Source organism: Pezoporus occidentalis, unplaced genomic scaffold (genome assembly GCF_034315485.1).
Source record: "Pezoporus occidentalis ecotype Australia unplaced genomic scaffold, CSIRO_AGI_Poc_V1 ctg104, whole genome shotgun sequence".
In the NCBI taxonomy this organism is placed as follows: domain Eukaryota; kingdom Metazoa; phylum Chordata; class Aves; order Psittaciformes; family Psittacidae; genus Pezoporus; species Pezoporus occidentalis.
In genome coordinates this window covers 1,660,519-1,674,167 of record NW_026912822.1, presented here as the reverse complement: position 1 = coordinate 1,674,167, position 13,649 = coordinate 1,660,519, and the positions used below count along the sequence as shown (strand labels likewise).

Below are 13,649 nucleotides of genomic sequence, written 5' to 3'. Positions count from 1 at the left end.
GGGGCAAGAAACAGATGCAGAAAATGAGGCATTTCAAGTTACATCCCATTCTGTACTGAGCACTGACTACACACATAGCAAGGAGAAGAATGAGTTCTTGTTTGTTCCATTAAAGGTTTACTCCAATTCAACTTTCACTTTGAAAAGTCAGAGTCAGCACTTCGGAACACTATTGCCTAACCTGGAGAGTTAAACTGCCCAACCTTCTCCCGTTTGTTTGACAGCCCTTTCTGGATGATTAATGGAAAGCTATAAATAGCATTTGCATAAGGATATATATCTCCTTTGCTGGGCACAAGAGGTTCCAAAACCGGCTTTGCAACAACAAACAACAAATGAGTCTTCTAGGTGGGAGCAAGCAGACAGCACATGTTTCTACTATTTACAAGCCAGCCACCTTCAGCCATAAAGCAAGAACTAGTCCTTACTGTTGACACTGGAGCAGCATTCTTCTCCCCAAGTGACCAACAGTCAGACCTTTGTCCCCAGCTCCCCAGGCAGTATTAGGAGCCCCAAGCAACACTCACCTACTAGCAAGGTTAACCCCGGCCAGTAGCATTCCCAGTCTCGACATGGGTGCATTTCACAAAGGAAGGTATCCAGGCTTCACCCAGGAGAGCAGCAGGTTAGCAGTTGCCCTTCCTGGAAAGTGCCTCTTCCCCCTCATCACAAATTGCTTTTACCCAACTACAGCCTGGCAGGGCATGCATAAGCCCAGGAGATACACCCACCTCTCCCCTATGGAAACGGGACAAGCTCTCCTAAACAGAGCCCTGCCAAGACTGCACGAGCCAAATCCAGGAGTTCTGAAGCATTCCATCTACTGCTGTTCTTGCCTAGTTGCTCCAGTTCAGGACAAACACCTGCAAACTTGTGCCTATGGCTCCTACTGATGCTCACACTGTGCCCAAATCTTCCCTCGGTGAGCTGGGTGCTCTCCCAGCTCCTGCATGACCCCCAACAGAGTTATGTCCCACACCGTCTCCATGGAGAACATGCAGACTGGGTGAATGACTTTCTAATTCCTGTTTCCATCAGTGCTGTGGGTTTTCCTTGGATTGCCTTCAGATATATTACTAACCCACCCTGTTCCTACTTTGCAGGGAGGGTGTAATGAGACTGCATCTTATGTGGAGAAAATATGAGAGCTGCAAACACAACAGCAGCTCCCAGGAGTGTGACTCTGCTATATGCGTATAACGCAACATCCCAGGCTGGAATCCAGCCGTATATCTAAGAGGAAGGCAGAAGCCATATTCAGGCTGCCAAACCTTTTCAAGGCACAAACACAAACCCTTTGGAATGTGCCCCAACAAGCAGCTTTGGCCTCTTCAAGAGGGACAACAGAGACTGTCAATCCTGCAGAATGAGATGTATCTTGACCCTCCTGTGAGGTAACTGCTCAGACTGTTTCCCCTTAGAGCCTGACTCCTCAGAAATGTAGGATTCCGAGTACAATTCCAAAGAAGTGCAATTCCCAGTCTGCTCCTGTTCAGACAAAACAATTTTGCACACACACCCCTGGGTGCAATATAAGGCACAATTTTATTTTCCCTCATCCCCCTTTCCCAGCTCTCACCCATCACAACGTTGTTCTCTGGCATCAAGGCTATGCAATGATGGTGGGGATCCTCATGGTCTATGACCATGCAGAGGCAGCAGCAGTGCCCCGAGCTGCAGGAGCTCACCTGGCTGCTCAGAGTGCCACTGTCCTGAGCAAGCTCCTCTGCAAGGCATCACTGGGTGGCCCACCCAAACACTCTGAGCTCTTCTTCACCTGTCCACAGCATGACCAGTGCGGGCAGCCAGGGTGACCTTTGTGTCCATGGCCACAGCCCTGATACCCACCTGCAAGAGAAGAGGTACCATCAGCTCAGCCCAAAATGGGCCGGAAAATCCCAGTGCATCAGAGGCTTTCAGACAGTGCTTCAGCCTCAACACTTCTCTAAGATGGGGATGCACGTGCTGATGAAAGTATGGCATATTCAAGGAAAAAAGTACCAGGGCCCCAAAAAGAAAGGAGACAAACTGAGGAGAACCTCCCTGTTCCAATAGCTGGGGAAAGATTAAGATTTCTGTCCCATTGCCTGTTGAGTAATGCAAGACAGAGGCCTGCAGAACCCCATGCCAGCTGCTAATGGCTATGGCCAGAGCTACACACAGATTAAGCATGGTAAAAGGAAGAGGTCAGTTCCATACTAAAACCATGCAAAACACACAGGTTAAGGACACGGAAGCTGATTGGGATTAAACAAGCAAGAGAGTTGAACTCTCATCCTGAACAAGGAGTGAGGCTTCTCCGACATACCAGCACAGGAACAGTACAGACATAGTGCTGCTTAGCCTCACTGAGATGGGCTGAAAGACAGAGGTGTGCTGCTCATCTCCTGCACAGTTAGCTCAGGTCTCTGTTTATGGGGTGTGCTGCAAAGACCCTTACTGTGTCCTACTGAATTCCTCACTGCTGCAGTTGCATCCTACCAGAACATATGTACATATAGGTTACCACAGATCCGAGGCATGCGCAAGGCAAGAGCTGGGCTACAGTATCTGACACCGTGGAGGACCAAATGCAATGTATTCTGATGAAAGCAGTGTGGGGAAAGCTGAGCACCCACCTGGCATGGTCCCGCCACAGGCACAGCGAGCAGACTTCTGCCCTCCGCTGGAGCAGAACGTGCAGCAGTGAAACACACCTTGGTGCTCACGGAACTTGCCCTTCACCATCACAGTGAATGGAGAGCCCTGTGGAGGACAAGCAAGCAGAAAGGCTGCTGCAGTGCATGCTATCAGATGGTGTCTCAGGTAGAGGTATTCCTTTTAGAAAGACTGAAAGCAAACATGTAAAAAAGAAAAGCAGGTAAAGCAGCAGCAGTGCAAGAGAAACAAGAAATGCTACCTGTACATGTTGCCCTTTCACACAGACACAGACGGCGTACACGCCTGGCTCCTCAGGGCTGTAGGATACATGGTAGGTCCCGTCACCATTATCACACACTGTTGGCTTGACTGTACTATGAACAGAAAGAAGTCCAAGAGGTCAGTGACTGGCAAAATATTGCTCTCCATGTAAACCACTGTTTGGCCTAGATGTGTGGTCAGCTCCTTACCCTCAGCCTTGTGGGTCTCAAGCAAGCTTAACAGGATGCATGAGCAATGCTCAAGCACGGAGTTGCTTATACATGCTACTACTCCTGCTACTAGGAGCTGCAACAACCATGCAGAGGAAGTCGCACAAAGCTAGCTGCACAGCATGAATCTGCAGCAACCCTGAGCGCTGAAAAGAGCAGATGAGAGACACTTGCAGGTCAGATTATCCTGTCAGATAAGAGCCCTCAGAAATGGGGTGAATTCACAGTCTCAGAGAGCAGTTACCTCCAGAAGACCCTGTGAAGAAGACGGGACATAAACAGGGCAGGTTTGAATCACTTCAACCACTGTCCCAGCCACATTGACTCTGAGGAGCTGTAGGTCCCTGCTGGTGAACTCTCCAAAGTGAAGCTCACTGTGTTCCACAAGAACACACTCTGGTGGACAGGGTGCCAGGGAAAAAGCATCAGCTAGTTATTCAGGGACAGGCTGCCTGCTTCAGAGATGGAAACAGCTTTCCACAGCCAATTACCAGGCAGCTCTGCATAGAGGAAGGTGCTCTTCATAATCCCCACTAACTAGTCTGGTGATTTATGACAGTTTAGAATATTGCAGATGTGCAGACTGTACTCCCCACCCCTCATCATTTCACATCAATAGAGCTGCCTGCATCATATCCTGCCATGAACTGTGTGGTCATACTTCACACTCATCTGTCGCTGCTGTGCCTCAACCCAAACCCAGACAGCTTCCAGCAACAAATGGAGCAACTGTGTGCACGCAAGAACAAGGAACTGAGTTAATGCCACCACAGCAACCCCTAACCCATAAGGCACAATCCTCGTGTGCACACCTTCTTACCTTGTCTGTGAACCTTGACATGCTGGAGGGAAGGGATGGGATCCAGAGGGACCCTGACACGCTTGAGAGGTGCCAATGCAAACCTCATTAAGTACAACAAAGCCAAGCGCAAGGTCCTGCCCCTGGGTCGGGGCAATCCCAGACACAGGCTGGGTGGAGTATGGATTGAGAGCAGCCCTGAGGAGGACTTGGGGGTGTTTGCTGACAAGAAACTGAACATGAGCCGGCTTCAGTGTGCGCTTGAGCCCAGAAACCCCCACCATGTGCTGGGCTGCATCAAAAGGACTGTGAGCAGAAGGTGGAGGGAGGGGATTCTTCCCCTCTACTCTGCTCTTATGAGACCTCCCCTGCAGTCCTGCACTCAGCTCTGGGGGCCCCAGCACCAGAGGACTTGGAGCCGTTAGAGTGAGTCCATGTTGGTTCTCCTGTTGGTGGTTCTGTATCTGTTCCTGTCTGCTTTATAGTAACAAGTGCAGCCTGGAAGCAGTTACAAATCATTTGTTACCATTGTTCACGGTAATTTCCCTGTGGAAACACTAAAGAACTCAAGGGCAGTCTTCCCTGCCTTTGCTAGAAAACCTCCAAACATGTTGACGTGCCCAATGCTTGCAACAGCAGGAGAAAGCACAACAAAGTCCCAGCACAGTCTTTCTCCAGAACATGAACTAGGCATTTCCATCACTTGCCAGAGGCTCCTGGCCTTGGTGGGCTGTCCTACCTGGGACAGTCATTCTGGGGTTGTGATGTTTTATGTTCATTAGGTGTTAACAAAAGCAGGAGTCCTGGATGTCTGCTGCTAGGGAGGGGAAGGAGCAACAGCTCATTCTGACAATATCTAATACCCACTGAGAGTTGAATTCTTTATGTCTCAAATCACTCAAAGACTCAATACACACCTAAGCCAACACTGTCAAGCTCCACATAGTAAAATACAACCAGTAAGAAACACTGCTATACCAGTGTAAAGAAGAGTAGTGCCCTTTGCAACAGATTCTGACCCACATGCTGTAGCATGTTCTCCCACCTGCACAGAGGGAGCCAGGATAAGGGAGGCAGAAAGGCAAAGAACCAGGGAGTTCTCAAGTGAAATACCCACCAGTCCTTCTTGTCCTTGTGGGTGATGGTGACCTGCACAGCCTCTCCTCCTCGCTCCACCCGCTCCCCCATGGTGTCATTGCAGAGCAGGGTGAAGCCAGTCAGCTGGTTCTGATGGGCACTATGGAGATCTGCAAGGCAGAAGAACAGGACCAGAAAGGATTCACTCCAGCCATGACTGCCACCTCCCACCTATCTGGCAGTGCTGTGGTCCCATCAGAGCACAGTCAGGACCTTGCTGCTGGGGTGCACAGCTCCTTCCACTCAAAGGGAAAAGTAAATATATGAGTGGGGATCAGGAGAGTCGACAGCCATAGGCACAGAGATGTCAGGCAGGCTTAGCTCAGGTCTCTATGGTCCTGGGTGGTCTTCCTGCCTCCTCCAAGCCCAGTTGGCATCTTCCCAGAAGGTCTTAAGGTGCACAATGCAACCAGGAGGGAGAAGGAACAGCCCCACTGTGCAGCGTAGAGCCCCCGAGACCTCAGAACCTACAGTTTGGTAGGGAAGAGAACAAACAAGCCCTGGGTCTGCCTCATCTGCTTGGTCAGTGATGGCTCTGCTCTGTGGGCTGGTCTGAACGTTATCTGTTTGCTGGCACTGCCGCAGGTCCTTAATAAGCAAATATCCATGAAACCATCAATGCCAGTTATTCCCATGGCAATTCCAGCAGAAGCAGTAAGGGAAATGAAACTATTTGTTCAGCCAGATTGGGTATCTGCAGGGGCCCACGCTGCAGAACAGGAGACAAGAAGAACTGACACTGTAGGCACCATTCCCATCCCAAATAAGCTGTGGTATTTGTCCTAAGGGTTGCTCTCCTCACACCTGAGCCCCATGCTGAGGTCACTGATATTGCAGAGGGCAGCTCCAACATGCTCTGTACATCTGGATGGGGATAGGCCTCTGCCTCCCTGCCCCATTCCATAGACCCTCAGCAAGCAAAGCAACCTCTGGCAGAGCTCTACCTCTGCCCCTAGGCAATGCCTGGACAGCAAGGAGCCCACAGTGCCTAAGCTGCACACCACATAGGTACAGAGAACAGAGAGATGACTTCAGGGAGTGCTGTATTCCCATTCAGCTGCTGTACAGCTCCCCATTACCTTCCCCATGCAGGGTACATCTGGCTGGATCAACTGCTTTATTGAGAATGGCCCCAAAAACTTCATAGCCGCAACACTGCCCTGCCTTCTCCTGGGGAGAGAACTGGATCCCGTCATCCATGCTGGGGTGGGTGTTGTAAGCAACTCTGTTCAGCTTTGCCAGCCGACTTGCCACCACTCCTTTGGTGATGAGGATCTCCAGGTCTGAGCCGCTCGCCAGCAAGTGCTCTGTGAACCCTACGCCTGTCCTCATGTCCAGCAGCAGCTGCTGCAGCTGTGCCTTCTGCAAGCGCAGCAGGTTTACCTTCTGCATCTTCAAGTCCTCCAGCTGCTTCAGCAGCCGGTCCCGGTGCTCTTCAATGGCTTTCACATAGCCACTGGCAAACAGACAGATCTCCGTGGCCACAGCCTCTGCGCGACTGTGGACAGCACTGCCCGTGGCATCAATCTGGCTCAGCGCGCTCTCCAGGGTGCCCATGTGCTGCTGGGTGCTCTTCAGCAGCTCACGTAGGGCATCCCCATGCTTGTGGATGACATTGCCAGCGAAGTCACAGGGGTGCTGTCGGTGTCTGCCCACAACGCAGTGCTGGCACACTGGCTGGTCACACTGCTCGCAGAACAGCCTCAGCTCTTCTGTGGGATGGGAAGGGCAGAGGAGAGGCTCCCCAGCCTGGTTGCAATCTTTGCTGTTCTCTAGCTCTGTCACGGTGTGAGAGGCTGTCTTCTTCTGTCTCCTAGAAGAGAGCAACCACACATCACTTTATGCATGCTGGATATGAAATACAAACATCAGTGTGAGCTGCTCCTCCTGTCTCCACTCGAAATCCACTCTGCATGAAGGGACTTTGTGTCTCCCGAGGACAAGGCTCCACACAGAAGAGGACAGCACGTGCAAGCAGCTCATTAGAGGCTGCTCTCGAGCTCCCTGCATGCAGTCAGCACTATTTTCAAACACAAGAACGTCATGCCCCACCATGGCCACACACAGAGCAGGGAATGGGCTGTCAGGGCGGTCTACCAGCGGCGGCTTCATGAAGCCTGACAGAAGTGGGATACTTGGAATGACCCGCAGAGCCCACTGTGCCAGCAGGAGGGTGCTGAGCCCTGCAAAGTGAGAGCTGGCAGGAGGTGTCTCAGCACAGAACTGGTCACTGACAGTCACATCTGCAGAGGAACAGGAGGTGCCAGGCTCTTTAGCCTGTGATTTTCACCAGCTTTGAATTTGCTGAGGCAAATGAGCTCTAACATTCCTCAGGGGAAAATCCATTTCAGGCCACTGCCAGAACACAGTCTGTGGTAAAACATTTAACATGCCCAAAGCCAAACTCCATTTCCTTCTGGCTGCCAGGTTAGTTCCTGTACAGAGGAGGCCAATGATGGGACACAAAGAACCTGATATGACCCAGACATCCACCTGGTCACAAGGCAGCATTAGAATGTTTCCACTTTATGCTATTTTGGACTCAGGGAACTAGTTATTGTGAAGGATGTAAACACCTTCTCTCCTTCCTTGTCTCCTGCACTGGTGACTTCTGGAGCTCCAAGCCATAAGCAAAGAAGTACTCTGAGGATCAAGCTCTATAGAGTTACTCTGGCAACACAAAGCAACCTCATCGCAGGGCAGGACACAGCCCTTTTGCAACTCCTTTCACTTCTCACTCATCTCCTTTGGGGCCCAGCACTTTTTCAAAGCCTTCCAGCAATATCTGTATAACACCCTTCACATTCCCACTTCCCTGACTCCAGCCTAAGACCCCTCTCACTTATTCCCAAGGAGCACAACAGTGGCACTCAAATATCTTCCCGACACACCAAGGAATCATTTCAAAATGTGTCTTCTTGGTCCACATTCTGCTCTACCATCAACTGAATCAGGTGCAAGTCTGCAGATGCTAGCAGGGTGAAAATGGTAGCAGTAAATAAGGAAGCTGGTTCTGGGGACAGTTCTTCTACTGCTTTACACCTCCTGCAGTTATTTCTGTCTATGCAGCAGCCTGTTGCTATTCAGGGTCTCAGTTTATCACTCGTCAGCACTTGCTGGGGTATGAAGCACTATCTAATCTGAATGGTATGCTGAAAATTACAGCCTGGGGTGGAAAGGTAACTAAGAATCTCAGCCACTTCACCGAGGCACCATGTCTGCAGGGAGGGCAGGGCACGGAGGAGTATGTCCCAGGTCTTTGTGGGGAAAGGATTTGCTAATCAAGCGGAAAGGAGCAGCAAACGTGGATGGAATGGGCTGAGCTGATTAACCCAGGCTGAGGCTTCCCTGGCTAGTGCTGCGGGGCGTTTTGTCCGACCCTGCCTGTGACCTCCTTGCTTCAGAAGGCCATTCAGACTTGCTAACACTTTTCTTCCTTAGTGCTGCCTGTCCTCTGCTGTGCTCACAGCCACTGTGGCCGCCTCCTCTTCAACTCCTACCTCTGCTGCAGTCATCTTGCTTCCCACCTTACTGATGTGTCTCCCTCTACACAGCTGCCACTTCTTCAGTTTTCCCATATTCCGAGAGAACTAAACCCCGCACCATCAGGCACACTGCTACAGCTCCTGGCCCCACAGAAGCGCTGAAACACAGACTCAGAATCATCAGGGTTGGAAGGAACCTCCGACAGGTCCAACCTCCTGCCAAGGCAGGGCCACCCAGAGCGGCTCACACAGGAACGTGTCCATGGTGGGGTTTAAATGTCTCCAAAGAGGCAGACTCCACAACCCCCCTGGGCAGCCTGTGCCAGTGCTCTCACACCCTCAGCGTAAAGAAGTTCTTCCTCATGTTGAGGTGAAACCTGTTGTGGTCTAGTTTATGGCCACTGCTCCTTGTCCTGTCGCTGGGCACCACCGAGAAGAGTCTGGCACCATCCTGCTGGCACTTGCCTTGAAGATGCACACAAGACACATGCACACACCAGTTAACAGGCAAGCACACGGGTCGATCATCAGGAGGTAGCACCCACAGTAGGCAGGCTAGCGTCAGGACTTCCAGCTATCTCCTTTCGCTTCTCCTGAGGGCGCATTTGCACATACACACCGTAAACGTTTTTGGAGGTGGAGAAAGGCAGACCAGCAGCTTAACTTCCCCATTTTCCCCTGGGAGATGTGCCTTCTCCAAAGCAGGTCAGCACAGCATGCGAGGCACTCTGTCTACACCCTATACCTGTGGGAGCACTGCGAGTCTCCCCACCCACCGATGGTCGTGGACACCTCCACAAGCAGAGAGCGGCCTGATTTTGGCCTTAATGGCTTCACCTGAGCAGGGATGACCAACCCACTGCTCAGCAGCATGCCTGTCCCTGTTATGAACACAGAGAGCATCCTCCGGCAAGGATGAAGCCCTGCTGGGGACTGAACAAGCACCGCGACACGGCGGCTGTCTGGCCCCCTCCGCAGGGCCCCGAGCACCTCCGCGCCCGCTCACCTGTGTGCCTGGCAGCAGAAGTGGCAGAGGTCAGCCCCGCACGTCAGGCACCGCCTCACGGCCGCACCGTCCACGCACAGGTCGCAGCTCGCCCTTGCCGCCGCCGCCCCGCCGCGGCTCAGGGCCAGGTAGTCTGGGGTGAGCTGCCCGACGCCGCCGGGCGGCAGCGACACCTCGGCGTCGCACACCGGGCAGAGGACGGAGCGGGCGGCGGCGCGGCCGGGTTCCGCCAGCGTGCCGAGCCGCCGCAGGCAGGGCGAGCACAGCGAGTGCAGGCAGGGCAGCAGCCGCGGAGACACCCAGGGCTGGTGGCACACCGGGCAGCGCGGCCCGGACGCCATGGCGGCAGCGCGGCCGCCGCCGCGGAGCCGCTGGGCCGAGCATCGCGCCACCACCGGCCGTTGGGCGCGGGGCTGCCCCGTTGCTAGGGGCGACGGTTGTGGGGAGGGGGAGCGTCGTGCAATGGCGGCTCTGCGAGAGGCGGCGGGGCCGCGGAGTGAGGGGAGAGCCCGGGGCCTCTCCATCGCGGACGGGACGAATGGAGCAGAGCGGGGGGCACCCAACAGCCCGCTTTGTCCTCTCCCTCTTCTCTTTGTTCTTTCCCTCTTTCCTTCTTTTCTCTCCTTTCTCCTGCCGCTTGCCACCTCATACGCTCCGTGCTTTCCAAGCCAGTTGTCTGGCAAGCAGCCTCTTTCCCCACCCCACTCCGGGTACGCTTTGTGTTCCCAGCTCAAAACCTTGAGGTTCACCTCCTGATGGAGCCTGCTGTGACCGGCCGTGGCCACCAGACCTTTGCCGGGCCGCTGGCTGCCTTCAGGGGGTCGGGGTTTTCCCTTCCGATCACCGGTGAACTTGCTGAGCAGCTCAGGGATATTCGGGAAGGTCTTAATGGAAATAACGCGACACAGCCGGGCTTCCCCCTGGTGCCTGCCTGCATTGATTCACTGTGCCTGCAGAAGGCAGGCTTTGAAATAAGGACGTTGTTGGAGTCCTACATGAAGCTCCTTGGGCGTCGATGGTATCTGCATGATTGCTGTTGTCAAAGTGATTCGTAAGCTCCTCAAAGAATTAGAATCATAGAATCATAGAATAGTTAGGGTTGGAAAGGACCTTAAGATCATCCAGTTCCAACCCCCCTGCCATGGGCAGGGACACCTCACACTAAACCATGTCACCCAAGGCTCTGTCCAACCTGGCCTTGAACATTGCCAGGGATGGAGCATTCACAACCTCCCTGGACAACCCATTCCAGTGCCTCACCACCCTTACAGGAAAGAATTTCCTCCTTATATCCAATCCAAACTTCCCCTGTTTAAGTTTGAACCCACTACCCCTTGTCCTGTCACTACAGTCCCTAATGAAGAGTCCCTCCCCAGCATCCCTATAGGCCCTCTTCCGATACTGGAAGGCTGCTATGAGGTCTCCACACAGCCTTCTCCAGGCTGAACAGCCCCAACTTTCTCAGCCTGTCTTCATACAGGAGGTGCTCCAGCCCCCTGATCATCCTCGTGGTCTCCTCTGGACTTGTTCCAACAGTTCCATGTCCTTTTGATGTTGAGGACCCCAGAACTGCACACAATACTCCAAGTGAGGTCTCACTGATACCAGGAAATAAAGGGTTAACATTGTGCCTGCTTGCTTAAGCAGTCACTGTTCTTAGTGAAGCAGACCCGTAGGAGTCAAAGTTGCTAGAATGGTGAAGCAGAATTATAGGAGTTACAGCTGCTAGGCAGAACTGTAGTAGATAAGATTCATAACTTAATATTTAAGACATTCTTGTTCAAACAGTATCTTTAGAAAGAAAAGGAACAAAAGATAGCCAGAGTAACAAAATTTGCAAACTTGACAAGTTTCTGCTTTAAGATACATAAAACCGGCTTGTACTGAACCTGAGGTTTGGACAGGGGCCGAAACCCTATTGAGTCTGCGTGAAAGCAAGAGGTTACTCGCAGTGATGAAGAGGAACTACAGGCCTTCATCCTCACGACCCCCTAACGACCACCACCAGGAGGCACTGCGCAGGCGCACCAATGGGACGAATACCAGAAAACTAATTATAATACTAGACAGGAATAGGTTTTGCATATGTATTAGGCGTGAAGCAATCTCATGTTCAGGTAATCATTATATGTAATATAAACGAACTGAGTGACAAAGGGGGTGCACATGCTTTTGGAGGAGCAACCCCCATGCGCCTCGGCGCTGAATAAAGCATACCTACTTTACAACTCTGATGAGTTGTGGAGTCAATCCGCATGTCATCACGAGAGCAGAGGGGCAGGATCACCTCCTTCGACCTGCTGGTCACGCTCCTTTTGATGCAGCCCAAGATTTAAAACAAATTAATGGGTTTTTTTAGTTCTCTTGTCTATAAACCACGTTGACTAGCACCAGTGATACTCCTATAGTGTGCAGTGTTCAGCCCTTGACTGAATGTTGTCCCAGCTTCTCCATTAGTTTGCCTAGGACCATGGCTATCTTATCTGTCCTATCCTGCTGGCCCTTTTTGTGATATGAACATGATCTGAGACTGCTGGATTTTAAGTTCCCTAAGTTGTATTAAAAATGAACAAGCAAAGATCTCGTCAGGTTTCCTTAGGACTGCTGAGTGCAACATATCTAAACCTATCTGTACACACTTAATTTGTCACAGACGTTAACAACCCTCTGATAATGGCACAATGTTTTGATGCAGACATTGTCTTCTTCATGCAACACATTTCTGTGTCTTTTATGTTGTTATTACACATGTTGTTATCCCATATTTGGGATCGAGTGTTTACAACCTTGAAGCTGATCAAACAAGGAAGATGTTCTAACAGCCTCCTTTTGGATTAACTAGTAGTGAAGTGGTTGCTGAGGACAGGGTAAAAGTTGCAGTCATTGTGAGATGAAATGACTTGATAACGATACTAGATACTGTGGCAGAGGAAAGACTGGTTCTTCTAATGGTGCTGGAGGAAGGAATAGCAAATGACACTATCAGTGTGGGTGTGGGAAGAAAACAGGAGGAGAATCATAATGTCAGCATCTTCCATCGCTGCAGGGAGATGATGAAATAAGCCATGGCTGGCAGTTGCAGAGGAAACCTGAGGTTTCTTTCACCCCAGCAGACCTTATCTGATACCTGCCCTCCAGCTGCTCAGGTTGGAGCACAGAATAGATCACTGCTGAGTAACGCATCCCTGAGTCACCAGCTGGCAGCCGCAGCCACCTCCTGATGACTAGAGGAAATGGTAGTGAAATGGGCTGGAGAGAATGGTCCCGAGAGCCCCGGGAGGCTCAGAGAGAGAAAAGAGAAGCAGAAATGCCAAAAACCACCCACACCTGAACAGTGGCCTGTGTTAGTACAGGCTCGTGCTTTGGTTTGGGTTGCTTTCCCCATAATACTGCTTTCTTCGCTACTGCCCATCAGTGGAGGAAGCCCCCATTTCACAACAGCCCTAAATTGTGGAAGGCAACTCAATGGATGTGTATACTGCTGCCTGTGCATATCTTCAAGAAAGCACTGCAAGAACTGGCCTGGGAGACCCTCTCTCTTTGCATTGTAACTGGCCAAAAGGTAAGGCTTTAAAAAAGAAAGTGTTGACTTACAAACATTATTGGTGGGCAATACAGGAGCATAGTTACAAAAATGAAACAATGGAAATGTGTCATTAAACTCACACTAAGCAATAATGTTTTCCTTTTGCTGCATTTCAGAAGAGTTGATAGGTGGCTAATTATCCTTAGGTGACCCATGATTTACTTGAAATGGAATCCTCTTCATACTCATTTTCCTGCTCCTATTGTTAGAGATGTCTATCAGCCTCTCAGGGTACTTGCTCTGAGTGACCTGTTCTTTCCCGACACTTGCTGCCAGCTCCTTCCCCTTTTTTCCTGTTTATCTGCTTCTCATTTCCTACCATTAAGACTGGATTATCACACAGAGACATAGAAGATTTGATGGTTCCTTTCCCTTCAAGGACTCTTAAGTAATATTTCTATTGTAGTTGCTAATTAGCCTGTTCTGGGGGAAGCTTTATGCTCCTTTTCCATTTGTGTTCTTTTCTGAAGAAATGCTGGTAAAACTTCTTATATCACATTCCAAA

The 13,649-nt window shown here is 51.2% G+C and overlaps 1 protein-coding gene across 1 annotated transcript; it reads right to left on the bottom strand.

Moving 5' to 3' along the window:
- Positions 1-1,526: 1,526 nt before the first annotated feature.
- On the bottom strand, positions 1,527-10,088 carry TRIM45 (tripartite motif containing 45). Its single transcript, XM_062618786.1, has 6 exons — positions 9,559-10,088; positions 6,147-6,880; positions 5,048-5,177; positions 2,900-3,014; positions 2,619-2,745; positions 1,527-1,848 (listed from the first exon to the last, which is right to left on the bottom strand). Exons 1-6 carry the CDS (start codon positions 10,080-10,082, stop codon positions 1,697-1,699), a joined length of 1,782 nt encoding a protein of 593 aa, XP_062474770.1. The 5' UTR covers positions 10,083-10,088; the 3' UTR covers positions 1,527-1,696.
- Between the last annotated feature and the right edge of the window lie 3,561 nt (positions 10,089-13,649).

What these genes read in the sequence shown, in the direction of transcription:
- TRIM45 (XM_062618786.1), bottom strand. Translation starts at nt 10,082, where the DNA reads ATGGAGAGGCCCCGGGCTCTCCCCTCACTCCGCGGCCCCGCCGCCTCT. An exon ending in ATGTACCCTGCATGGGGAAG is followed by an intron (nt 5,178 to 6,146) that starts GTAATGGGGAGC and finishes TCTGCCTTGCAG; the next exon opens with ATCTCCATAGTGCCCATCAG. An exon ending in TGAAAGGGCAACATGTACAG is followed by an intron (nt 2,746 to 2,899) that starts GTAGCATTTCTT and finishes TGTCCTCCACAG; the next exon opens with GGCTCTCCATTCACTGTGAT.